The sequence below is a fragment of the Dipodomys spectabilis genome, unplaced genomic scaffold, assembly GCF_019054845.1.
Source record: "Dipodomys spectabilis isolate Male_0828 unplaced genomic scaffold, ASM1905484v1 ptg000158l, whole genome shotgun sequence".
Lineage (NCBI taxonomy): Eukaryota > Metazoa > Chordata > Mammalia > Rodentia > Heteromyidae > Dipodomys > Dipodomys spectabilis.
This window is the reverse complement of record NW_024870835.1, coordinates 4,525,974-4,552,636: the sequence shown is the minus strand read 5'-3', so window position 1 is coordinate 4,552,636 and position 26,663 is coordinate 4,525,974. Positions and strand designations below refer to the sequence as shown.

Here is a 26,663-nt window from a genome sequence, read left to right as displayed (position 1 = left end):
AGTTCAAGCCCCCATAACCAAGAAAAACAAAAAGTTGCTTTATTTTCCAAGTATGTCTCAAACATTGAAATAGCTTATATCAAGGGTAAATCTCATTTTCTAATATAGCCATCTGAATTTTAAGATATTAACTATAAATGACAATAATAGCTTATTAAAAATTCTTCTCTGTACTTAGAAAAATTACAGAAACTAAAGCATTTGAACTTTAGACCCAAGATTTAAAAAAACGTAAGTATATATGCTTATGAATACATATATGTGTGTATGTGTATAATTTCTAGGTTACTTTTAACATAAGTCAACTTTGACAAAATTAAACTACTCTCCATAAGACACATCAACATTACTTACTGGAGTGCAACCTTTAATTAGACTGAAAGGAGATAGGCCAAGGCTTTCTTCCCATTTCTTATGCCATTCTCTTTGCTTTTCAGTAATAGAATGCCTTATATCTGTGAGGTCTTCCTTTATTTTATACCTATGACAGCATAAAAAGTAACTTTATTCAAAAGAAAAATATGTAGTAAAATATAAGAAAACAATATACTAAGGAAGTGGAAGAAAATCAAATTGAGAATTCAATGAGCAAACTGTATATAAATTGAATAAAATCTCACAAATAATTATTATGAACATAAAATACCTCTTCTCCTGTTAAAACCAGAGGACTCAGGATCTTGCATTTGCTAGACAGACTATCTATCACTTATGTCATACTCCTAGCCTAAAATTACTTACTTTTCATTAATTTTTTTTTTTGCTGTACTGTAGAATACTTGGTAAACAGGTGCTCTATTTGAGCCAAGTCTCTAGCCCTGATTTTTAAAACATAAAGCTGCCGGGCGCTGGTGGCTCACGCCTGTAATCCTAGCTACTCAGGAGGCTGAGATCTGAGGATCGCGGTTCAAAGCCAGCCCAGGCAGGAGAGACCATGAGACTCCTATCTCCAATAAACCACCAGAAAACCGGACCGGAAGTGGCACTGTAGCTCAAGTGGTAGAACGCTCGCCTTGAGCTGAAGAGCTGAGGGACAGCGCCCAGGCCCAGAGTTCAGGCCCCACGGCCGACAAAAATAAATAAATAAATAAATTAAAACATAAAGCTTTTCGTAGCTCTAAGGTATCAGAGTCCTATTTTTATTCTTTGTTGTCTACTACTAACTCCCAGTCTTTCTAATCAAATGGAAAACTTTTATTTATTTATTTTTGGCCAGTCCTAGGGCTTGAACTCGGGGCCTGGGCACTGTACCTGAGCTTCTTTTGCTCAAGGCTAACATTCTACCACTTGAGCCACAGTGCCACTTCTGCCATTTTCTATTTATGTGATACTGAAAAATTGAACCCAGGGCTTCCTACACACTAGGCAAGCACTCTACCATATGCCACATTCCCAAACCTGAAAAACTTCCTTGAGACTCAATTTCTATTATTATTTTTTTTGGGGGGGTCCGGTCATGGAGCCTGAACTCTGGGCCTGGGCGCTGTCCCTCAGCTCTTCAGCTCAAGGCTAGCGCTCTACCACTTGAGCCACAGCGCCACTTCCGGCTTTTTTCTTTTTGCTTATGTGGTGCTGAGGAATCGAACCCAGGGCCTCAGGCATGTAAGGCAAGCGCTCTACCACTGAGCCACCTTCCCAGCCCTCAATTTCTATTATTAAACACAACAAAAGTTAAGTATATACATAATTTATTACAAATAAAAAAACCTTGTCCTTTCTATCTAACATGTATCTCTAGGAGTTGATTATATAAACCTTTAAAGTACTAAGAAAACTATCCTACTCTTTCCTAGTGAAATAAAGGGAGTTCTTTCTAGTGTACCTCATTTGCTTCAGATCTGACAATCTTTCCCTCTGGAATTTGGTCTCTTTTTCAAGGTAGTGAAGGTCTATTGTCAATCTTTCTTGATCAGCCTGATGACGTTCATAATTCATTATTTTCAAAACTTCATTTAACAACTGAATAACAGTTAAGAGGTTCAATTTTCCAGCCTCATAAACATTTCCTATGTGCAGCTAAAGATAAAGGGGCAAAGGGAAGTAGAGAATTATAGCTTCTTATGACAGAAAACTGTTACATAAATATGCTTTTTACTCTGATACTCTTCCCTTGGGGAATAAAAAAAAAAAATCAAATACCAACTAAAACATAAAATTACACAAATAATTTAAATTCACTGAAGAATTACTATGCCCTGTGACTTTTTTATATCATGCAAAATATTGAAAACTAGAAGAAATATAAACGGATGAAAAGAAAAACCAGGACTGAGTAGAAGTTAGGTCTGGTGGCCAACACCTATAATCCCACTACTAGCTAGACAAAGGAGGACTATAAATTCAAGGCTAGCTTGGGCTATATAGTAAGACCCTACCTTAAAAAAAATTGAGTAGAAAGAATAAGTTTGGAAAAAGAGCATGAATTAGTTTTTTAACAAAAGTTGGAAACCAATGACTCCTAATGGATATCTAAGGACAAATTTATTGTCCTACACTTTTTAGCATATTGTCAATATTTTTTAATTATAAATTTCATGTAAAAACAAAAACATTTATGGTAATTTTCTCCAAAGACTTCATCACTTCCTACCTTCTCCATATTATTACACATAATTCTTATTGTTATTTAGGACATATATACATTGTAGAAATGTTAAGCTTATACATCGTGCTTTTTATGTACTCTAAAATTGATGTCATGTTACCTATTAAAGCAACATGAGAGTCACAACATTTAATTTTTGTAACTTCACACTAGAATCAGTATCATGTTATGGTAGGTACTATAAACAATGCTGCCAAAAAAAAAAGCTAACTAGATGGCAATGTCTTATATACATATATAAGATAAATGGAGTTTGGGTGACTTGCTATACTAGAAATATAGAAGACTAGTAATATTCTGTACAGGAAGCTGTAAGCTATGAAATAGTAAGAAAATATAGATACATTTCTAATGAAGAAAAGCAAACTGGGAATGAAAGGAACCATAGAGAACTCTTGCATTTCAAGCTAAGTAGAGAAAAAGAAACCAGTGGGAAAAACTGAAATCAGCAGTATGGAAACACAGTAGAGATGGATATCACAAAGCTACAGTAAGACTTTAAATAAATAAGGTAAGTAAAACTGTAAAAGCACACTTAATAAAACCAAGATACAAAAAATTAGAGGAAAAAAATTAGAGGAAGGAGACTTTGAAAAAAGATTTTTAGAGAGGATGGCTTTAGCAACAGGAGATCATAGCTATTCTCTTTAAACATGCATAAACAACTAGTATAGAACATCTTCCTAAGTAAGTTTATACTTCCTACACATATGATATAGTGTGACCAAGTACAAGAGCTAATCACACCTTTAACAATAACCTCCTTCATGAAGATTTTTCTAGATATATTTATAAATTTTGAAAGAAAAAGAAAAACATTTGGAGAAAAACAATATATATTAATTGTATGCATTTTTTAGCATTTTCCCAAAAGCTTTAATAATATCAAATGCTTACCTGACCCATTTGTTTCTCAATTTTGTCAAGTAAAAGCCTTGGAATATTAAGAACAACATCAGTTCCATCTAAAGCATAATGATTGACAAGACCAAGAACTGAACTAACAACTTCTCTTTCTTTTTCTAAAAGTATGAGTGTTTCATTCACTAAAGTCCACAAAGACTGAACCTTTGAAAAGAGACAAACAAAATATTAAAAAGTCCATACAGAATCTGTACATATGTTAAAGAAATAAATGTAACCATCCAAGTAGTACAATGCTTGCCTAGCAAGTACACGGCCCTGCCTTTCACCCCAGACCCACCAGGATGAGGAGGGGAGGAAAGAGAAACATAACAATAAATATCTGCTTGCACTAAGCAACAGGCTGATTTCCAGTGAGAAATTTTTTTAAGTAATTGTACTTTAATACTTTAGAAGTACCAAAACTACTTCTAAAGGGGTTTAGAAACTGAAGAAATTTTTTTTTTCCTGGTCCTGGGGCTTGAATTCCGGGCCTGGACACTGTCCTTCAGCCTCTTTGTGCTCAAGGCTAGCACTCTGCCACTTGAGCTACAATGCCACTTTTAGCTTTAGCTGAGTAATTTATTGGAGAAAAGAGTCTCAGATTTTTCTTCCCAGGCTGGCTTTAAAACATGATCCTCAGCCTCCTGAGTAGCTAAGATTACAGATATCAGTCACCAGTGCACAGCTGAAGAATTTTTTAAGAGAATCTAGCTCGCTATAATTTATAATATTCAGACAAACACTAAGATACAATTAGCAATTCCTGTATTCTGACATGCTTTCAATGTAATAGAGATTTTAAGGAGAAATAATAAAAGATTTCAAAGAGAAAAAAACTACTATATATATATCTCATTCAGAAGAGTTAAAATATAAATGAGTTTTGGGGAGTTTTATTTGGGGAGAAGGGGTAGTAGGGCTTGAATTCAGGGCCTGGGTACTGTTCTTAAGCAAGCTTTTTTGCTCAAGGCTGCACTTCACCACTTGAGCCACAGCTACAATTTTCCAAGTTAACTGGAGATAAAAGTCTCACAGACTTTCCTGCACAGGCCTGGCTTTGAACTGTGATCCTAAGGGGAGAAAAGAGGGAAAGAAAGGGAGAGGAGGAAAGGGGAGCAAACAGGGAGGAAGGGAATTCTTAAGCATGTATTAATATTAACATATTTTCACTAAAATTCATATAAGCATATTCACAGTAGGATACTCATCAAAGAGTTAAACTAGAGAAGTTTAAATAATTTATTATGTTGCATGGTAACCAATTTTTTTTTTTAAATAAGCTTTTTTATTTTTTCTGTCAGTCCTGGGGCTTGAACTCTTGTACTGTCCCTCAGCTCTTCAGCTCAAGGCTAGTGCTCTATCACTTGACCCATAGCACCATTTTCGGCTTTTTCTACTTATGTGGTGCTGAGGAATCAAACCCAGGGCCTCATGCATGCAAGGCAAGCACTCTACCACTGAGCCACCTTCCCAGTCCTACTAATTATTAATAATACACATTTCAAAATTGTTAAAGTAGATCTTTAGCATTCTTAAAAAACAATAACTAGGTGAAGACATATGCTAATTAGCTTGACTGTATCTTTCTATAATGTTTAGAGCACAACACTGCACACCATAAATATGTAGTTATGTCTTATTTTAAAAATTTTTAATAGTATTCAGAGAACTTCTATGTATAAACTGGAATTAACAGTCAAAAAGAACATCCTGGCACCAGGGGCTCATGCCTGCAATCCTAGTTACTCAGGAGGCCAAGATCTGAGGATCTAGGTTTGAAGTCAGCTGGGGCAAGAAAGTCCCCAAGACTCTTATCTCCAATTAATCACAGAAAAGGCCAGAAGTGGTGCTGTGGCTCAAGTGGTAGAGCACTAGCCTTAAGCAAAAGGATTGGAGGGGCAGTGCTTAGGCCCAGAGTTCAAGCCCCAGGACTGGGGGAGGGGAGGGGAGGGAGGGGGAACCTTAAAAAACTGGAAACAGGGCTGGGAAGGTGGTTCAGTGGTAGAGCATGAGGCCCTGGGTTCAATTCCTCAGCACCACATAAGCAAAAAGAAAATAGCCGGAAGTGGCGCTGTGGCTCAAGTGGAGGAGCACTATCCTTGAGCTGAAGAGCTGAGGGAGCCCAGAGTTCAGGCTCCACAACTGGACCCAAAAAAAAAAAATGTTGCAAAGCAAGATAAAGCTGTTCTCCAAAGGAAGATTCATTGTCTAGCAACTGGTGATCTCAAGATAATGTTTCCTGATATTTCTACAATCATTCGTGATCTGGTTCTTATTCTTCTTGTCAGAAATTTTCTTGTTAATGGATTAGTCTGATCCAGGGAAAATGAATACTAGTCACTTTCAGAGGAAAATGATGTGGAAAATAGTTTATTATATCAATCTATTATATTTCTAATCAATAATATTCTATTTAATAATAGTAATATAAAATTAAAAGCATAAGAAAGTGGTTTTGCCTTATTTTCTTCATTGCTGACGCCCTACTTTTATCTAGAAGATACTTGATACATAGCAGGTGATCAATGAACACTCACTGAATGACTGAACATTTTCTGAAGATGGCACTCACCTTTCCATTTCTAAGGTGCCTGGGAAGCCATAGTAATACCCAAAGCTGCTCAGAACTACAGAATCACAAAAGGGCTTGAGAGATTTCATCCAAACAAAAAGAAAACTTAAGAAAATACTTTTATCCCACACATCAAAGCCAACCTCTGGTGGGAAAAGGAGAGATAAAGAGTAATAGAGGGGGTGATTTTGATCAAAGTACATTCTATACATGCATGGGAATATCACAGTAAAATTCCTCTATGTAGATAATATCACTTAATAAAAACTTTAAAAGCCAATCTCTAGAGGTTGACATTTGCCAGATTCCTTCCTCCTGTCAAGTCAGCCTCAATTTGACTCCTCATTTTTCTTCAATATTTTCCATCTTCCTTCAGTTAATGTATTCTTTTTAGTTAATACCACATATGAGGTAACAGTCAGCAGATCTTTCTTATTAGAGGATTTTAAATTAATCATATTTTTAAACTATTATACATATACTTACATTTATCAGCCATATACATGCCATATACATAATAAGTTCAAGGAAAAAAAAAAAAAAGAACAACACTACAAAAGAAATGGGCAAGTCAGGCACCGCCAGGCACTCACACCTATAATCCTAGCTACTCAGGAGGCTTAGATCTGAGAATTGCAGTTCAAAGCCACCCCAAACAGGAAAGTCTATGAGAGACTCTTATCTCCAATAAACTACTCAGAAAAAGCTGGAAATAGAACTGTGGCACAAGTGGTAGACTGCTAACCTTGAGCACAAAAAAGGGGGGGAGGGGCAATAAAATATTTCATTGTTTTATATAGCATAATTTTAATTCAATAAAGAAATCAATCATTTACTTGAGTGAGCTGTAAAAAAATTAAAAAATAAAAAAAAAAAAGATTCCAACTGCTGGGCACATAAACACACCTACAGTTTCAGCTACTCAAGCAGCTGAGGCCAGAGGATCACTTAAACCCAGAAGTTGAGGCTAGCCAGTCTGGGCAACATTGAGAGATTCTGTATTTCAGAAGAAAAGACACTAGCCAGATATGGTGACATACCTGTAAGACACCTACAAATTGAGTCAAATACACCATCTAAGGCAAATTTTGTCTCATATATAATTTAAAAGTTATCTTATGTAGTTGCCTGTGACTCATGTCTGTAATCTGAGCTATTTAGGAGGCTAAGATCGGAGGACTGCCAGCCTAAACTAAAAACGTCCTCGAAATTCTTATCTCCAATTAACCAGCAAAAAGCCAGAACTAGAAACATAGCTCAAGTGGTAGATTTACCAGTTGCAAACAAAAAAGCTGGGTGAGATTGAAAGAGCTTGAGTTCAAGCCTCATACTGGCAAAGAAATAAAAAAACACATAAAAAATTAAAAAGCTGGGCTGGGAAGTTGGCTCAGTGGTAGAGCGCTTGCCTTGCATGCTCGAGGCCTTGGGTTCTATTCCTCAGCACCACATAAGAAAAAAGCCGGAAGTGGCGCTGTGGCTCAAGTGGTAGAGTGCTAGCCTTGAGCTGAAGAGCCGAGGGACAGCACCCAGGCCCTGAGTTCAGGCCCCACGTCCAGACCCAAAAAAAAAAAAAAAAAAAAAAAATTAAAAAGCTTACCTTTTGAATTTTCTCATGTATATTAATTTGGTCATCACAGGGTTCCATTCTAGTAAAAACAAAATAATGTAATTAGTCATAAGAAAATCACATAGCAATTTAGCATCCAAAAAGTTAACTGATTTGTAAACCCACAAACTCACAATCATTTCAATTAAAAATAATGATAAGGACTGGGTGCCCATGGCTCACGCCTGCAATGCTCGCTACTCAGGAGGCTCAGATCTGAGGATCACAATTCAGAGCCAGCCCAGGCAGTGAAGTCGGTGAGACTCTTATCTCCAAAATAACCACCAGAAAACCAGAAGTGGCACTGTGGCTCAAGTGCTGGAGTGCTCAACTTGAGCTGAAGAGCTCAGGGACAGTGCCCAGACCCAGAGTTCAAGCCCCAAGATTAGCAAAATAATAACAGTAATAATAAACAGTAATAATTTTGTAGTAGCAGAACAACTAGACTAGAAATCAGAGCCATGCTCTAGTCCTACCATCATCTAGCTATGTTTTAATAAATGTTTGTATGAGGGGCCACAGTGCCAGTTCCAGCTTTTTCTGCTTTTGTGGTGCTGAGGAATCAATCCCAGGGCCTCATGCATGCAAGGCAAGCACTCTACCACTGAGCCACTTTCCCAGCCCATGAATAAGCATTGTTGCCTCCTCCTTTGTTTCCCCTTACCATCTCTTCCCATCTCCCCCTTCCTCCCCCACCCCCCCAAAACTCACTCACTTTTTCATTTGGTTTTGAAGACCCATGCATTCTGATCTCAAATTTCGCACTTGCTTAACTGCCAGTCTGTAAGAAAACACAGAAATTCCATTACAATTAACTAGTATAACCCATCTTGTTATTTCCCTTTCCTTATCTTTGCTCAAGGCCTCTAAGAACACCTAAGGCCAGCTAGAGGACATTTGAAGAGAATATCTATCATACAGGGTACGACTCAGGTTGATCATGACTATTAGCCTAATATTTGCTCAGACATTTTCCCTCTTTGGTCCAGGTACTAGGAGATTGAACTCAGGGCCTGGATGTGGTCCCAGACTTTGTTTCATCGAACATACCTAAGGGGTAAATTTGATTGTCATTTTATTGTCAAGCACCATTTCAGTTGTAACTTCAAAGAATTTTGTAGCTTTATGACAGGTGACAAGTAATTTTAAAAAGATCTTACTGTGATGGTTAAAACTATATAAAGTTAGACACAATCTATTCTTTGAGAGGAAAAACCATGTCTGCCAAGTTTAATGCTCTGGCTCCAGTACTAAACAATATTTGGCACATAAAATTCCCAAGCCAGAAGCCAATGCCTCAGGCCTGTAATCCTAGACTCAAGAAAGTGAGATCTGAGTATCAAGGTTCAAAACCAGCCAGGGCAAAAAAAAAAGTTTTAAGAGACTCTCATCTCCAATTAACCACAAAAAAGCTGGAAGTGGAAGTGTGGCTCAAGTGTTAGAGAGTGTGTGCCATGAATGAAAAAGCTAAATGGCAGTACCCAAGACCTGAAATACCCAAGTACCCAAGTATGTCAAGCCCCAGTAGTGACAAGAAGAAAAAAAAAAATCTCAAAATAAAATAATTAATATAAGAATCTAAATATAAACTGGTTAAAGTATTAAGTACCTACTTGAAGTAATATGTACATACATAATGAAATATCTATTCAAACTATTAAATTAAAAATTAAGAGCCAGACAATGCAATACAATAATTTACAGAATGAAATATCAAGACCAAAACAAGATGAAAACAATTACAGGTTACAGCTCAGAAATATATTTTCTCAGGGACACTGGTAGCTTATGCCTATAATCCTAGCTACTCAATAAACTAAGATCCAGAAGATCTTGAGTAGAGCCACCACCACAGCTTTGCCAGGGAGTGCTTTGTGGGCTACAAGCTGAGCTGAGTGAGATTTCAGAAGTCATTGTGTGCTCTGTATCCACAGAGCACTTGACAGAGGGAGAAGTGTCTTAAGAATCAGACAGGGGGGGCTGGGAAGGTGGCTCAGTGGTGGAGCACTTGCCTTGCATGCATGAGGCCCTGGGTTCGATTCCTCAACACCACATAAGCAAAAAGAAAAAAGCTGGAAGTGGTGCTATGGCTCAAGTGGTAGAGCGCTAGCCTTGAGCTGAGGGACAACGCCCAGGCCCAAAGTTCAGGCTCCACGACCCAACCCAAAAAAAAAAAGAATCAGACAGGGATTATGTAAAATGGGTACTGTATGCATGGTGACTGGTGAATATATCTCTTAATGTATTGGAAAATTTCCATTTTATTCAAGAAATCTGTTCTATGTTTCAAGACTTGATTAAAAAGGACGTTTTTATAATTTTTAAAAAAAGCAGAGCTAGAAGCATGACTCAAGTCATAAACTAATAGTCGAGCAAGCAAATCAAGTGAGTGAAAAGGCTCTGAATTCAAACCCTAGTACAGCAGATAGATAGATAGATAGATAGATAGATAGATAGATAGATAGATAGATAGATAGATAGGACGGATAGGTAGGTGGACAGACAGACAGATATCAGTAAAGAGAGGAAGACAAGGGAGAGCAGAAAAAGCACAGGCCCTGAGTTCAAAGCTCAGTACTGCTAATTCATAACCTGCAATATGGAATTGTAAATTCTTGGTACTACTACTTAATTTTTTTACCAAAAAGAAAGAAAGGGAGGGAGGAGATGTGAGATGGGAAGAAAGTGGAAAGGAGGGAAGATCTTTACATTGCTAACAACTTGGACTTATATAATACCTGAAGTTTCAAAATACATAGTATATTCAAAAGTTAACTGGCTTTAAAATGCAAAGATAGCAGCAAGGTTTTGTAGCAGATACAGATTATCTATACTAAAGTCACACTGATGACACATGTGCAGAAAAAAAGGAATTGTTTTCAAATCATCAAAATATTACTTACTGTGCATTTTCTTGATACTTTTGGATAATGTAATCTTGTCTTTGCAAAATTTGTAAAAATCTGTTACGTGCTACATGGTATCTGGCAAGGCACTTGTGCATGTCATGTTGCTTTACTTTAAAGTTTTCAGTACAATAAAGAGAAGAATCTACATAGGAAATAAGACCACAGAAAAGACTTACTAGGTAGAAATATGAAAAAAATGTTTTAACTGCTGTAGTGGCCTACACCTACTCAAAGGCTGAAGCAAGAACATTTAAGCCCAGCAAGAACACTTGAAGCCAGACTACGCACTATCCTACCACTAAAAAAATTTAATTTTAAACAATTAACACTGTATAATAACATCTTAAAAGCTAGAAAGCCACATATTTAAAAATATCAAACAAATGTTATTAAAAGCAAGATGAAGCAATTTAAAGGCTATATAGAGTTCTTTAAATACATTTAAAGTTTAAAAAGTGGAGTTCTAGGGCTGGGAAGGTGGCTCAGTGGTAGAGCGTTTGCCTTGCATGCCTGAGGCCCTAGGTTCAATTCCTCAGCACCACATAAGCAAAAAGAAAAAAAGCCGGAAGTGGCGCTGTGGCTCAGGTGGTAGAGCGCTAGCCTTGAGCGGAAGAGCTGAGGGATAGTACCCAGGCCCAGAGTTCAGGCCCCATGACCGGACCCAAAAAAAAAAAAAAAGTGGAGTTCTAATTAAAAACATTCAGAGCTATCAGTGGCACTATAATCCTATTTACTCAGGAGGCTGAGATACAGAGGATTACCCAAGGTCAGCCTAGGCAGAAAATAGCATCACCAAAATAACCAGCAAAAAGCTGGGCTAAAAGTCTAATTCAAATAGTAGAACACCAGCCAGACAAGCAAGCCAAGAAAGCACAAGGCCCTCAGTTCAAATCCAAATAACAGAAAAAAAAAAATCTGTACAAAGTAATTCACTTGCCCCCCCTCCCTCACTCTTTTGGGAGCAATGTGTGACCTAGGTGCTATCCCTGAGCTTTTTTGTTCAAAACTAACCTGCTTCCACATAACTCACAGCTCCTCTTCCAGCTCTTTGGTGGTTAACTGAAGGTAAGAGTATCATAGACTTTCCTTCCTTGTTCTGCTTTCGAACCCCAATGCTCAGATCTTAGCCTCCTGAGTAGCTAAGATTACAGGCATGAGCCCACCAGCACCCAACTCAATAAAACCTCTTTGTACTACACACACACACACACACACACACACACACACACACACACACACACACACACACAATATGAACAAAAGACAGACAAAAAAATGATAAAATTAAAAATAAGAACTGCCAGCCAAGGTAGTCCAGTCCTATAATCCCAGCACTAAGGAGACTGAAACTGGAACATGATGAATTCAAGACAACCTGGATTAAATATCAAAACTATCTCAAAAAAAAAGGTGTGTGTGGAGGGAAGTATATGCATATTTGCTCATAGCATCACATTGTTGGTTCTAGAAAAGGAAACAAAATAGGTGTAGACCAGAGCAGAAATTAGACTTCTCTTTTGATTTTGGAAATGAGGATATATAATGTGGTCAAAATAAACAAAATGTAAAAATGTTTTAAAAAAAAACACTAAAAGGAAAAAGAAATAAGCCAAATAGCAATGTTTGTCTCATAAAATTGGTAGGCAAGGTTTAATGCTTCAGCTTTTCTTATTCCCTCCTTTTTTTTTTTTTTTTTTTTTGTTGGTCGTGGGGCTTGAACTCTGGGCCTGAGCACTGTCACTCAGCTCTTCAGCTCAAGGCGAGCGCTCTACCACTTGAGCTACAGCGCCACTTCCGGTTTTCTAGTGGTTTATTGGAGATATGAGTCTCATGGTCTTTCCTGCCGGGGCTGGCTTCGAACTACAATCCTCAGATCTCAGCCTCCTGAGTAGCTAGGATTACAGGCGTGAGCCACCGGCCCCCGTCTCCCTCCCATGTTTTATGAGCAAAAACAAACATAGCTCCATAATTAATTACAAATAGTGATCTTTGAAGCATTAGCTTTTAAAATTAATTTTTCTTGCCAAATAATTCAGTTCTTTCTAATAAGTAAATTATAAAATAAGTCAAATCCCTTGGATCAGGAAATCCCAACGTAACACCTATAAACAAACTAAATTTCACATATATTGAACACATTTAACATCTTTCAATGGACTGGGAATGTGGTTTAGTGGTATAGTACTTGCCTAGCATGCAGGAAGGCATGGGGTTGATTCCTCAGTACTACATAAACAGAGGGCTGGGAAGGTGGCTCAGTGGTAGAGCGCTTGCCTTGCATGCCTGAGGCCCTGGGTTCGATTCCTCAGCACCACATAAGCAAAAAGAAAAAAGACGGAAGTGGTGCTATGGCTCAAGTGGTAGAGTGCTTGCCTTGAGCTGAAGAGCTGAGGGACAGCGCCCAGGCCCAGAGTTCAGGCCCCACAACCGGACCCCCCCCCCCAAAAAAAAATATATATATATATAAATAAAAACAAAAATAAATAAAAAAGTACTACATAAACAGAAAAAGCCAGAAGTGGTACTGTATTTCAAGTGGTAGAGTACGCCTTGAGCAAAAGAAACTCAGGAACAGTGGCTAGGCCCTGAGTTTAAGCCCCAGGACTGGCAAAAAAATAAATAAATAAAATAATAATAATAGTAACATTGTTGGTCAATTCTAACTCTCTGGCCTAATTTGGTCTAATGGTATTTTTGAGCACAAAATGGTAGAACTCATTTCTACATTTATTCAGAGTTGCAAAAAAGAAACAAAGTTGAATTTGTGACAGGGACTCTATGTGGTCCATACTTATATGGTTAAATATTTACTGTCTGGCCTTTCTATGGAAATTGTATCCCAACCCCAATATTAGAACATAATAAAATAGAATATACAGTAACAAGTTCATTATGGGAAGATTTCAAACCACACTTTCAGTAGAATATTAACTTTTTTGAGATAAATTACATTTTAACTCAATATGCTTTACATTTTAAAATTAGGTGAAAAAATATAATTTAAGAATTTAAACAAAATACTTTCCGACACCAAGGTTAACTTACTTTTAGAATGGGTTTCAATATATTTTATTGCAACAAATCTTGCAAAATGATACATCAGATGAATAAATTTAGGACCACCAGGATAAAGAAACAGTGAGCCAACCACTTGAGGAAAGCTACCTCCACATTCTGCCTACGGAGAAAAAGGATAAAATAATTTAAAGACCTTAGCAACAATAATTCTGATATTTATCTCACACTTTTTTAAAGAGTATATCAGTGGAGGTCACACGAGTCCATCCCTGGAAGACAGTGATAGCTAGATACCCACTCGAAGCACAGTGGCTTGGGTATACACAATTCTATCAGAGTGACAAATGGTCAGAGAAGATGAAACCTCAGCAGGCCTACTATGCTCCTCATATCATCCCATCATTTAAAACATAATAATGATCAAGATCACTGTTTGAGAAGCTGCAAAACAGTACTTGAGTCTATATGACCTTCACCCAACCTCACCCAATGAAGACAGCTTTAATAACTGTCCTACAATATAAAACCAAGACATTAAAAGCTGTATAAGAATGTAAACTAGCCGGGTGCTGGTGGCTCATGCCTGTAATCCTAGCTACTCAGGAGGCTGAGATCTGAAGATCACAGTTCAAAGCCAGGACAGGAAAGTCCTTGAGAATTTTTTTTTTTGGTCAGTAGTGGGGCTTGAACTCTGGGCCTGGGCACTGTCCCTCAGCTCTTCAGCTCAAGGTTAGCACTCTACCACTAGAGCCACAGAGCCACTTCTGGCTTTTTCTGCTTATGTGGTGCTGAGGAATCAAACCCAGGGCCTCATGCATGCAAGGCAAGCATTCTACCACTGAGCCACTTTCCCAGCCCCCTTGAGACTCTTATCTCCAATAAACTACTAGAAAACCAGAAGTGGCGCTGTGGCTCAAGTGGTAGAGCACTCGCCTTGAGCTAAAGAGCACAGGGATAGCGCCCAAGCCCAGAGTTCAAACTCCATGACCAACCAAAAAACAAAAAAAAAGTGTAAACTAAATTATAGACATCATTTTATACACTTTTTATACATTTTATACACTTTTCTTGGGGGGGGATGCCAATCCTGGGGCTTGAACTCAAGAACTGGGTACTATCTCTGAGCTTCTTTGGCTCAAAGCTAGCACTCTACCCACTTGAGTCACAGAGCCACTTTCAGCTATTTCTTAGTAGTTTCTTGAAGAGTCTCACAGACTTTCCTGCCTAGACTGGCTTCAAACCATGATTCTTGGATCTCCGCCTCTTGAATAGCTAGGATAACAAGCATGAGCCACTGGTGCCTGGATGCATTCCCAGCTTTAATGTCATCTTTTATTTGTTTTGGGTGTGTGTCTTTAACTATACTGGGGCTTTAACTAAGGGTATGAACACTATCCCTTAGCTTTTCCATTCAAAGCTGCCACTCGCTTAATATTAAAAAGAATACTTACAGAAATTTTTTTTAACCACTCACAGCAATGTTTACGAAATTCCGCATCACTTTTTTGGTCAAATGGAGGCCAGCAAAATCTGAAAAGCAAATACAAAAGCATTAGACTTAGAAAATACCCGCTCAAAAAAATAAAACTCAGAAAAAACTTAAAATCAAATTTATTTCCTATACTAGAAATAAAAGCAGAATGGATAAAAGATAATATTCTTAGATTTCAACCAAGAATATCCTCACCAATATGTAAGAAACTTGGTCTTTATTCTAAGTATCTACATATTTCCATTCAAATAACTATATATAGAGTTCAGTGCAAAAAATTAATAAATATATACCTTAAATTGGCAATATATATCTTAAATGAAAGAATGAACAGCTACTAAAATTACTGAAAAAGAGCTAAAAACAACACTCAAATATAAATAAGTTCATTAAGCTTGAGGGAGGGGGGAAGACTCACAAGACAGAAGCATAAAGGAATACACACAATGAATGAGCAGAGGAATGCATGAGAATATTACTCCTAAGATAATCCCTATCATTGTCTATGGGCACTACTGTTTTGTGGCTAAACAAAAAGACACAAAAATATAAGATAGAAAAGTTTTGTTTCAGCTTTGTTCAAAAATACTATCCAGGTACCAGTGACTCATTCCTATAATCCTAGCTACTCAGGAGGCCAAGAATTGTAGTTCTAAGCCAGCCCAGGCAGACAAATCCAGGAGACTCTTAACTCCAATTAACTAGGAAAAAACCAGAACTGGAGTCATGGCCCAAGTGGTAAAGTGTCAAGCATGAACAGAAAGTCAATCAAGAGTGAAATGTGGGGGCTGGGAAGGTGGCCCAGTGGTAGAGTGCTTGCCTTGCATGCATGAGGCCCTGGGTTCGATTTCTCAGCACCACATAAGCAGAAAAAGCCGGAAGTGGTGCTGTGGCTCAAGTGGTAGAGCACTAGCCTTGAGCTGAAGAGCTGAGGGACAGTGCCCAGGCCCAAAGTTCAGGCACCATGACTGGCAAAAAAAAAAAAAAGAATTGTACTCATTACCTAATTCATGTAACTATAACCTCTCTGTATATCAACTCTTACAATATTAAAAAAAAAAAAAAAAAAAAAACGGGGCCCCTGTGGCTCACACCTATAATCCTAGCTGCTCAGGAGGCTGAGATCTGAGGATTGAAGTTCAAAGCCAGCCGAGGCAGAAAAGTCCACGTGAGACTCATCTCCAATCAGCCACTCAAAAACCAGAAGTGGCACTGTGTCAAGTGGTAGAGTGCTAGCCCTGAGCACCAAGAGGCTCAGGGATGGCACCCAGACACTGAGTTCAAGCCCCATGACTGACCAAAGAAGAAAAAAAGAAAAACACAGAACAATAATGAGGGCTGGGAAGGTGGCTCAATGGTAGAACACTTGCCTTGCATGCATGAGGCCCTGGGTTCGATTCCCCAGCACCACATAAGCAAAAAGAAAAAAGAAAGTGGCACTATGGCTCAAGTGGTAGAGCGCTAGCCTTAAGCTTAAGAGCTGAGGGACAGCGCTCAGGCCCAGAGTCCAGGCTCCACCACCGGACCCAAAAAAAAAAAAGAGTGCATAAACAGATTGGTATCAGTTAACTGTTTTTATTAAATTAAGACCATGAATAGTGTTAACTGATTTTATGAAACAAGATCTGCATGACCTAGGAAGTATATACCAGTTTTAAGGTAAATACCCCCCAAAAATGAAATTCTTGCTCAGATATATATAAAGGTTAAACACTAAACCTCTAAAACTCACAACTAAATCTTACAATATCTACTCTAAACCAGAGCTAATGGTCAGAACTGAAATTATAGTTTAAGTTGACATAATCCATTTTCAAATTTGAGAATGACAAATAAAAGAAAATGAAGTAACTTTCCTTACTTGAAAACTCGTTTGGTAAGAGACTCGTCCAGTGTTTGAAATAAAAAATAAGAAACTATTTGAAAGGCATCACGGTTCAGCTTGTCAAACATGTTCCTAGTGGTTTAAAATGAAAAGGTAGGGAGAGAAAAACAAGAGGAAAATAACATTAAGCATTATCAAAAGTTGTTAAGAGTTTGACACAAATTATTAATTTTATTCTCTTCAAAAGTAAAGGTAAACCTGCTGGAAGGAATGGTCAAAATGAGGACAGCTTGGCTTTGGTCTAAGTCAGAGCCCAAGAGAAATCTAGGTATAGATGGTTTATGAAAAGCCAACACTGGGATAGGATAAATCATACAGGATTCTAAATATCCACACAAAATGAGACCAAAAGAGAATACTCTTAGCCAGGCGCCGGTGGCTCACGCCTGTAATCCTAGCTCCTCAGGAGGCTGAGATCTGAGGATCACGGTTCAAAGCCAGCCCCGGCAGGAAAGTCTGTGAGATTCTTATCTCCAATAAAAACCACTAGAAAACCGGAAGTGGCATGGTAGCTCAAGTGGTAGAGGGTAGAGCCCTCGCCTTGAGCTGAAAAGCTGAGGGACAGTGCCCAGGCCCAGAGTTCAAGCCCCACAACCAAAAGAGAAACAAGTAGGTAGAATGTCTACAGGCCCCTTTCATATTTATATAAAATTATATATACATATATATGTAAATTAACTCCATGATATAGAACAAAAGATTTGTTTTTCTGTTAATTTTTTGATGATTCTGTTTTCTTTATATATGGTGAATTCAAGTATATATATATTCCGTAAGGGAAATGTACAGAATTTGAGAGAAAAAGGAGCAGCAGTGGCGCTCACTGGACATGGATGAAAGTAAACTATACAACTTTATATATTTCATAGGTGGAGGCAGAAGGGAGGGACTCCGGGAGAGAGTGAGGGAACAGAAGAGACTGTACAAAATAATCTCATTATCCAATATCACTGTACTCATTATCTGATTCATTTAATTGTAATCCCTCTGTAAATCACATTCATAATCACAATAAATTTTTTTAAAGTAAAGGCAAATTCATTTTTCTTGTGCAAGATTATTTTTTAATCAATTTAGAAAAAGAAGGCTGGATATGTGGCTCAAGTGATAGAGAATATGCCCACCAAGCATAAGCCTTGAGTTTAAACCCTGCCCCACCACCAAAAAAAACAACATACAAGCTTTACTTTCTGATTCTAAAAATATACAACCAACAGAAACCTGGCACTACCATTCATGTAATGTGAACATTCTACAAAAAGGGAAGAAAAACATAAGTAGGTACAGAAAATTTTCCCTGTGTTAAATAGGCAGTATCAACCAATACTTACTGAATAATATTAACATAACATTCCTTATTTGCCAATCATTAACCTTTTATAAGGAATAACTCATCTACTATTCATTATTCTCACGTAAAGTATGTTATTTAACACAAATTATTTTATTTAATCTTAGTAACACTAGATAGTAGTTTGAATATTCTCATTATTTAGATTGGGAAATTTAAATTTAGGGTAGAAAATTTGCTTCCCACAAAAGCACACTAATTTTTAAGTATGTCACTGAAAAACACTGATTGTAAGTATGTCACCTGACCTGAGTGCCCTAGATATTTACTGCTGAATTGTACTCCCCAAACCATCTTTATCACATGCTAGCAAATTCATTAATTTTTAATATACCAATTTTTCTACTTATATCAAGTCAAAGTCAAAATACAACATGAAAAACACATAAGACTTTCTTAGCCTCATAAAAATGTCACACATGGGATAGGATCATAGGTCAAGTGGTAAAAACAGCTGCCTAGCAAGCACAGGCTCCTAGTTCTAACCCCTGTACCACCAAAAAAGAAAAGGAAAAAAGTCACACAGCTATATAAACTCAAGAGTTAATAGAGCCTGGTAGTATAGCTTACTGATAACACATACATGGCCTCACATACATGGCCTCACATACATGGCCTCACACACACACCTCAAAAAAATAAGTAAGAGTTAACAAGAAAGGCAAAGAATCAAATCAAGTAAATTTTAAAGTTAGCATTACTATCCTCTTGTTTGTGATCGCATGTCCTTAAAATGTTTTTATTCCTTGAGGAATCAAATGTTATTTTTTTGCATAATACTCTATTCTCTGTGGCACTTAATCGTAATTGGTAACAGACATTTGCTATAGTCTTATTCACCCACTAGACTAAAATACTATAAAGGAAAAAATTTCCTCCTTGACCACTGTATACCTATGTGTTAAATGGACAAATCAATCATTTCTCTCAATTCCCACTGTCAGCTTAACTTAGTTCAGGCAGCTTCCCCTCTCATCAATTCTCTGCAATTCAATCCTTATGATTTTTTTCAAAAACTCTCTTTTCAGGCAAATATATTAGACTAAGACTGTAAGGTCATTTTAAGTGTGTGTTGGTGTGTGTATGTGTGTATACATATATATGTGTGTGTATTATGTATGTATGTATATAATTGGTGGGGGAGTCCTGGGGCTTGAACTCGAGACCTAGGTGCTATCCCTGAGCCTCTCTGTGCTCAGGGCTAGCACTATACCACTGGAGCCACAGCACCACTTCCAGATTTTTTGAGTAGTTTATGTTTTTTTGATTTTTTTGGTTTTGTTTTGTCAGTCCTGGGGCTTGAATTCAGGGCCTGTGCTTCTTTTGCTCAAGGCTAGCACTCTACCACTTGAGCCAGAGTGCCACTTCCAGCTTTTGCTGTGTATGTGGTACTGAGGAATCGAACCCAGGGCTTCATGCATGGGAGGCAAGCACTCTACCACTAAGGCACATTCCCAGATCTTTTTTTGAGTATTTTATTGGAGATAAGAGTCTCACAGACTTCCCTGCCCAGGCTGGCTTCTGAAAACCGCCATCCTGGGATCCTCGGATCTCAGCTTCCTGTGTAGCTAGAATTACAGGCATGTATACTTAACTCTAAGAACATAAGTCACACAACTACATGTTCACACAAACTAAAAAAAAATCATTAAATGACAAGCCAAAAAGAAAAAGGTTGCAGTATAAGCAAAGCAAAAACATGTTCCGCAGGGCACCGGTGGCTCATGCCTGCAATCCTAGCTATTCAGGAGGCTGAGATCTGAGGACACAGTTCAAAGCCAGCCCAGGTAGCAAAGTCCAGAAAAACTCGCAAGTGGAGCTGTGGCTCAAGTGGTAGAGCGCTGGACATGAGCTAGGGACAGCACCCAAGCCGAGTGGGTGGGTGGATGGACAGATGGACACTCTCTAAATAAGACCCCAAGTTATCAGTTTGACAAGAACTGTACTCATCTTATTTATGTAACTGTAACCCGTCTGTGCATCACTTTTACAACACAGCAAATGTTTTAAAAGACCCAAACGGATAGAGATATTAACCATTATAGTTAAAAACCATATCAGAAGTGGCAGAAGGGAAGGGGTTTTCACTGTTCATTTTAATGCCCTGGTCTTTTTTTTTTTTTTTTTTTTGGCTAATTGTGGTGTAGTTTCGTTTCCTAATTCAAAAAAAAAAAAAACAAATAAAGATTACAAAGTTAGCCACCTTCAAAAGCTGCCTGGGGGGTCACACAGGCGTTGGCCCCGCCCGCCCCCCTCCCACTCCGGATCCGACCCCCGCCTCCCCCACCGCGGCAGGGTGACGCCGCCCCGGGCCCGCCGCCCCACGGCGCGCGGCCGGCACCCTTCAGAAACCGCCGGTGTCCGGCTCCGCCTCGGGCAGGCCGCAAATGGGACTTCTGGCAGCCCGCAAGCCCTCGGGCCTCGGGCGGGACGCCCCCCACCCCGCTCCACGCGGCCGCAGGCTCGAGCCCGGGGTCCCCCCCGGCGCCCCCGGCCCCGGCCCCCTTACACTCCGAGGTGCGTGTGCGACACCATCTTTCCGGAGGCAGCAGTGGCCAGGCCCGGATCAAAGCCCAGGGCCTGCAGGTACATCCAGAGGTGCCGCTTCTTGAAAGAAGTGGCGGGGCCCGAACTCATCCTCTCGGCAGGGGCTGGGACTTCGGAGAAAGCGAGCGCAGGCCGCCCGCCACGGCGAGGGCCGTCAAAGACCTCTCCTCCCTACAAGCGGCCTGGGGTCGTGGCGGCCCCTCCGGGGACACCGCCGGATGCTTGCTCGCCCGGTGCCATTACGCCTCAAACGATCCAAATATTTCGAGAAAGCGGAGTCTAAACGCCGAGACGCCTCAAGGAACCCAGCGGAAGCGGCGGCAAACAAGACTCCCGCGCTTCAGGAAGAGCGGTGTGCGCCTGCGCAGGCCTGAGAACTGTTTTTCCCGCCATGCAGTGCGCCGTTGTCCGTTGCTTCCGGTCATACCCTACGGTGTAAAACTACAAGGTCCATAGTGCACTGCGCGGCGCACTGCGCGGCCAGGAACTTTCCCTAGGGTTCGACGTTATTCTACCTACCGAGGCCCTACGACTTTGAAGTTCCCAATTCTTAACGTCTGCTGTTGCATTTTGTGCGCGTGAGTCAAGTCAGACAAAAGTTGTAGATGGAGTACAGTAGCCTGCTGTAGGGAGGTAAGTACTAGGTGTACGACCTTGAACGAGCCATCGGACTTCTGAACCTGTTGTAGCATTAGCAAAGTTTCTGCACGCTCAAATGCTGGATGTCCGTTCCATCATGTTCTACCTCAAATCTGGCACTTCTAAGCACCCTTGAAGCACTCTCCCGCGATGGCTATGCTCTTTTCCACACTCTTGTACAACAGAAGCGGGGTAGGTATCCTACTGTCTTCATGTTGACAAGTATGACAGTCATCGACTCCCTGCTTACTAAGACCATCAGTTCCTTTCAAGTTTGTGCTGCTGTTTCTGGCCAATGGAGTTCTCCGGATTTCCCTCAATTCTTAGATTGCACCAACTAAGGAAAGGATTCAGCAAGAGGAGAAAAATAGCCTGGAGTGATCCACAAAGCTGAATTACAGTACATTTCAAAGAGGTCAGGCAGGCAGTTGGATAGGGACTCAGAGTGGCAGCTGTCTGGGGATTAGGGTCCTAGTAACCAATCAGATAGTAGATATTGAGGCCCACCCAAAGGGTTTGACAACTGAGCAGTAGCTGCCAGGGTATGAGAAGTTTGAGCTTGTGAAAGAATAAGGGCAGGGGCTGGGAATGTGGCTTAGTGGTAGAGAAGCCCCTGGTTCAATTCCCCCGTACCACAAAAACTGAAAAAAAAACGGAAGTGGCGCTGTGGCTCAAGTGATAGAGTACTAGCCTTGAGCAAAAGAAGCTCAGAGATAGTGCCCAGGCCCTGAGTTCAATCCCCAGGACTAGACAAAAAGAAAAAGAAAAGAAACAAGGAAGAAAAGAAAGGAAGAAAGAAAAGGAAGGAAGGGAGAATGAGAAAGAGAGATAGATAGATGGATAGATTGGATCACATTAATGAAAAAAAGTATGTGCAATAATTTAAAAAATATAGTAAATTAGTTTGAGGCCTGAATAAATCTTCCTAATATTTTGTATTACTCCAGTAAAGAAAAACACAAAAAATGAAGCTACCCACCTTTTGTGTTATCTGAGATACAACATTGTAACTGCAGAAAATTGACTGTAAATTTTTAGCTACTATCAAAACAATTCTAACCTGCATGTTGGAAATGTGATTAAAATTAATAGAGGAGATGGAAAAAAGAGAGAGAGAGTAGAGGGAGGGAGAGAGGGAAAGGAGGGATGAGAGCAGTCACCTTTTTTCCTTCCTGAATTATCCTTGATATGGGGAGGGAACTCAGAAAGTAAGACCATTAGTTTAGTAACTGGTCCAGGTATGTACCATTGTTTTGTTTTGTTTGGTTTTCATGGATGTGGGCCATATGGACTCTTAGGAAATGAAATGGGGGAGGAGCACCTGTATTTCCTCTGCGTGTGGTCCTGTATTCTTAGATGCCTATGCTAACACTATCACCTGTCACTCTTCATGTGGAGGTCATTTATAAGATATCCAAATCATGCGGAGGATGTAGCTCATAGGAAAAGCACCTGCTTAACATGCATGAGGCACAGTTCTGTTTCCAGTCCTGGAGAGGAAAAAAAAATCTAAGCAAAGTGTGTGGCTCAGACCTATGTGGGAGTTGGAGGCAGAAGAATGTACAATTTGACTCAGTTCTCTGCTAAATTAGTAAAGCCCTACCTTGGAAACAAAATATATAACAAAAGGGCTGGAATGAAGCTCTACTAGCCCTGGGCTCATTCCCCAGGCCTGAAAACAAAACAAACAAACAAAAGACCCTCAGGATCTATGATCTTGTTCTAATAGTTAATTCTTAATCCCCTCCAACTTCGTTCCCAAAGTTTTTGGTGATAATGCACTTGACATTTTCAATGCCCTGGCTTCTCAGTTAACTGACTAATTCTCCAACAATTTTATCTCCCATTCCATCTCAGCCACCTACATTCTGGTACCTAAGCATAAACTTTTTCATTATCAACACCACCTTAAGCTGGAGTTCAGCCTCTATTCCTACCTTTCTAGCTCAGTCCTAAATCTTATTCTAGTTCTTAGATCATGACAATGTCTAATCCTTTTTGAAAGACCCCAGACTCACTGGGATGCTTTCTCCAACGGGAGGGCACCCCAAGAACCAAGACTTCAAGCCAGCAGCTGCAATAAGCAAGAGGAGTTTATTTGGCGTTTGTGCAAACGGGCTCTCTGTCCAGGGCAGACAGGAAGCCCCGAGCAGCTGTTACAGGCACTTTTAAAGACAAAAGCCACAGGATTAGCATAAGACCCCAGGTTCCCTAGGATTGGCTCAGTTTACTACACAGGGAAGTTTATAACACTCTTTGTAAAACAGTTGGCTCAGGGCAAGTCTAGGGCGAGCGGTCACCCTGGAGGGGAGTTTACATAGTTACAGGCTTGTGATTGATTAATATTTGGCCTAGTTTGCTGGGCTCACCCGATGGTCCTTATCTTGAGCCCCCTAAACCGAGAATTTTTACACAGGAATGCAGAGGAACATACTCTTTGTTCCTTATCTTGGGTCCCATTTGGCCACCTGGGGAATTTACTTGCTAGTTCTTTATTTACGACTACAGAGCTTGTCCCAGGGCCGACATCTAGGCTATGAAACTTTTTATTTATTTCCAGGGAGGGGAAGGGTCAGTGCTAGCGCAAGCAAGTTTACACAAGCAAAACCAGCAGTTAGCAATTGTAAAATGTAACTCTAATTTTTAATCTTTCACTTTTCTTTCTGTGATACCAGAAATTCCATCCCGAGGACTCAATGCTAAATTAGAAATAATGAGAGCAGAGTTTGAGAAAAAAGGAAGTAAAAGTTGATTCATTTTTCCAGGCAAATTAGGACTGCAATGAGCTACAGTCTCAAAAGCAGTAGTCTTAGCCAGGTGCCAGTAGCAAATGCCTGTAATCCTATCTACTCAGGAGACTGAAATCTGAGAATCTCAGTTCAAAGCTAGCCTAGGTAGGAAAAGTCCTTGAGACTCTTCCATTAACCACCAAAAAGGTAGAAGATGGAAGTGGAGCTAAAGATTAAGTGGTAGAGCAGTAGTCAAAAAAAATAATGTACGATAGATTGAATCTTGAAATTATGTTTAAATCACTGAATTCATGTGTGTGTGTGATAGATTGCTAGACTTTGTCAGAGAACCATGCAGACATCTGGGTACAGAGAAAAAAGAAAGGTTTATTGCTGGGAAAGGGGCCAACAAGACACCTTCTCACAAGGGAGAAGTGAGAAGAAGCACCAGCTATTGTCTGAGGTTACCTATATAACTTAGGAGGTATAGGAGGCGCTAGATGGGCCTAGGAGGCGGAGCCCCTGGTGTGGATGTGTGGGCCAGGGGCTTCATCATGGCAGATTAGGATTTATGGCTGCTGTCTAAATAGTAGATAAGGGTCCTGCAACTGCCCAGACCTGAAAGTTACTCTAAGGGGCTCTTGTTGCACTATATGGTGGGAGCTGCCCCAGAGAAGTGCCATCCCAAGGTAGAGAGCTTTGGAGGCTGATTATTTACTGCCTTTGCAAAATGGGCCTCTGTTTCCTAGGAAGGGAGCATGCTAAACTGTGGAGAGGGGAAGGAGTGTATTAAGCTTAAGGAAGAGAGTTCATTTCACTAACAGAGTGGGGGGGGAGGGTGTGGGTGTGGGTATGTGGGTTTGTGGGTGTGGGTGTGAGACCAAGATTCAGGGACCTAGTAACTCATTCGAATCATCATGAATTTTGAGTGACCCAAAATCTGGGCTTTGGGTCACATGATGACCTTTAGTTTGTTTATTTCCCAACATTTCAGGCTTTAATCTCCAGAGTTTTATCTCTTGCTGTCAGAATATCCCTTCTCTGGGCAAGGAATGTGGCTTAGTGGTAGAGTGCTTGCCTAGCACTCCTCAGTACCACATAAACAGAAAAAGCTAGAAAGTACACTATGGCTCAAGTGGCAGAGTGTTAGGCATGGGCAAAAGAAGCTCAGGGACAGTGCCCAGGCCCTGAATTCAAGCCCCAGGACTGGCAAAAAGAAAAAAGATTACTCCTTCACTCTTATCTCTTGCTGTCCAGATAATTCCTCACTCCCATATATAAAGAGTGACCTTGCCTGGAACTGAAAATATGTTCTTGAGTTTCCTCATATGGGAAAGTTGTGAGGAGAAAAGACAAAGTGAAAAATACACCAAGTTAAACTTTTGCTAAAATAATTGTATAAATAAAGCAAACTGGCAAAAAATAAAAAATAAAGCAGACTGACTAATAAAGTAATTTACTGAGTTAAAACTATCGTTGAATTATATTTGAGTGTGTTTCTATTGCATCTGTAATGTCTTTTACTCCTGTAATATTATGACTTAACTTAAATATATCATAAGCTTTCCAGCTTCTTCGTCTCTGTCAAATTTATTTTGACGAAACCTTGGGAAAACCTCAATTTCTATTCAATCAAGTTCCCTGCTTACTCCACCCCTGCGTTTAGCAGAAAAACACAATTAGGCTGTCTATTCTCACTCAAAATTCATGATGATTCAAATGAGTTATTAGGTCCCTGAATCTCGTTACTTTTCCCAAATCTCTCATTCTCTCTCTTCTCTTCTTTTCTTTTCTCTTCTCTTCTCCTTTCTCTCTCTCTCTCTCGCTCTCGCTCCCTCTCTCTCTCTCTCTCTCTCTCTCTCTCACACACACACACACACATTCATGAATTCAGTGATTTAAACATACCTTCAAGATGCAATCTTTTTTTTTTTTTTTTAACCAGTCCTGGGATTTGCATGTGCTTCTTTTGCTCAAGGCTAGCACTCTACCACTTGAGCCACAGCGCCACTTCCAGCTTTTTCAGTTTATGTAGTACTGAGGAATTGAACCTAGGGCTTCCCGCATGCTAGGCAAGCACTCTACCACTAAGCCATATTCCAAACCCCACAATCTATCCTATTTATTAGCCATACAACGATTCTAATTGTCCCATGTTTGGATAATAGGAATTTTTCAAAAGGTCCAGATGTACTTTTATTTTTTGCCAGTCCTGGGCTTGAACCCAGGGCCTGGGCACTGTCGCTGAGTTTCTTTTGCTCAAGGCTAACACTCTACCACTTGAGCCACAGTGCCACTATTGGATTTTTCTGTTTATGTGGTATTGAGGAATCTAACGCAAGGCTTCATGGATGCTAGGCAGGCACTCTACCACTAAGCCACATTCCCAGCTCACCTACCTAAT

At 39.7% G+C, this 26,663-nt stretch overlaps 1 protein-coding gene across 1 annotated transcript in view; it reads right to left on the bottom strand.

Moving 5' to 3' along the window:
- Nucleotides 1-21,191, bottom strand: part of Haus6 (HAUS augmin like complex subunit 6) — a 36,929-nt gene extending 15,738 nt beyond the window's left edge. Inside the window, 10 exon segments of the mRNA XM_042692937.1 lie at nt 355-481; nt 1,823-2,016; nt 3,503-3,673; nt 7,681-7,729; nt 8,405-8,470; nt 10,593-10,740; nt 13,644-13,776; nt 15,068-15,146; nt 16,970-17,065; nt 20,854-21,191. Coding sequence (XP_042548871.1) covers nt 355-481; nt 1,823-2,016; nt 3,503-3,673; nt 7,681-7,729; nt 8,405-8,470; nt 10,593-10,740; nt 13,644-13,776; nt 15,068-15,146; nt 16,970-17,065; nt 20,854-20,981 — 1,191 coding nt within the window. The 5' untranslated portion in view covers nt 20,982-21,191.
- Between the last annotated feature and the right edge of the window lie 5,472 nt (nt 21,192-26,663).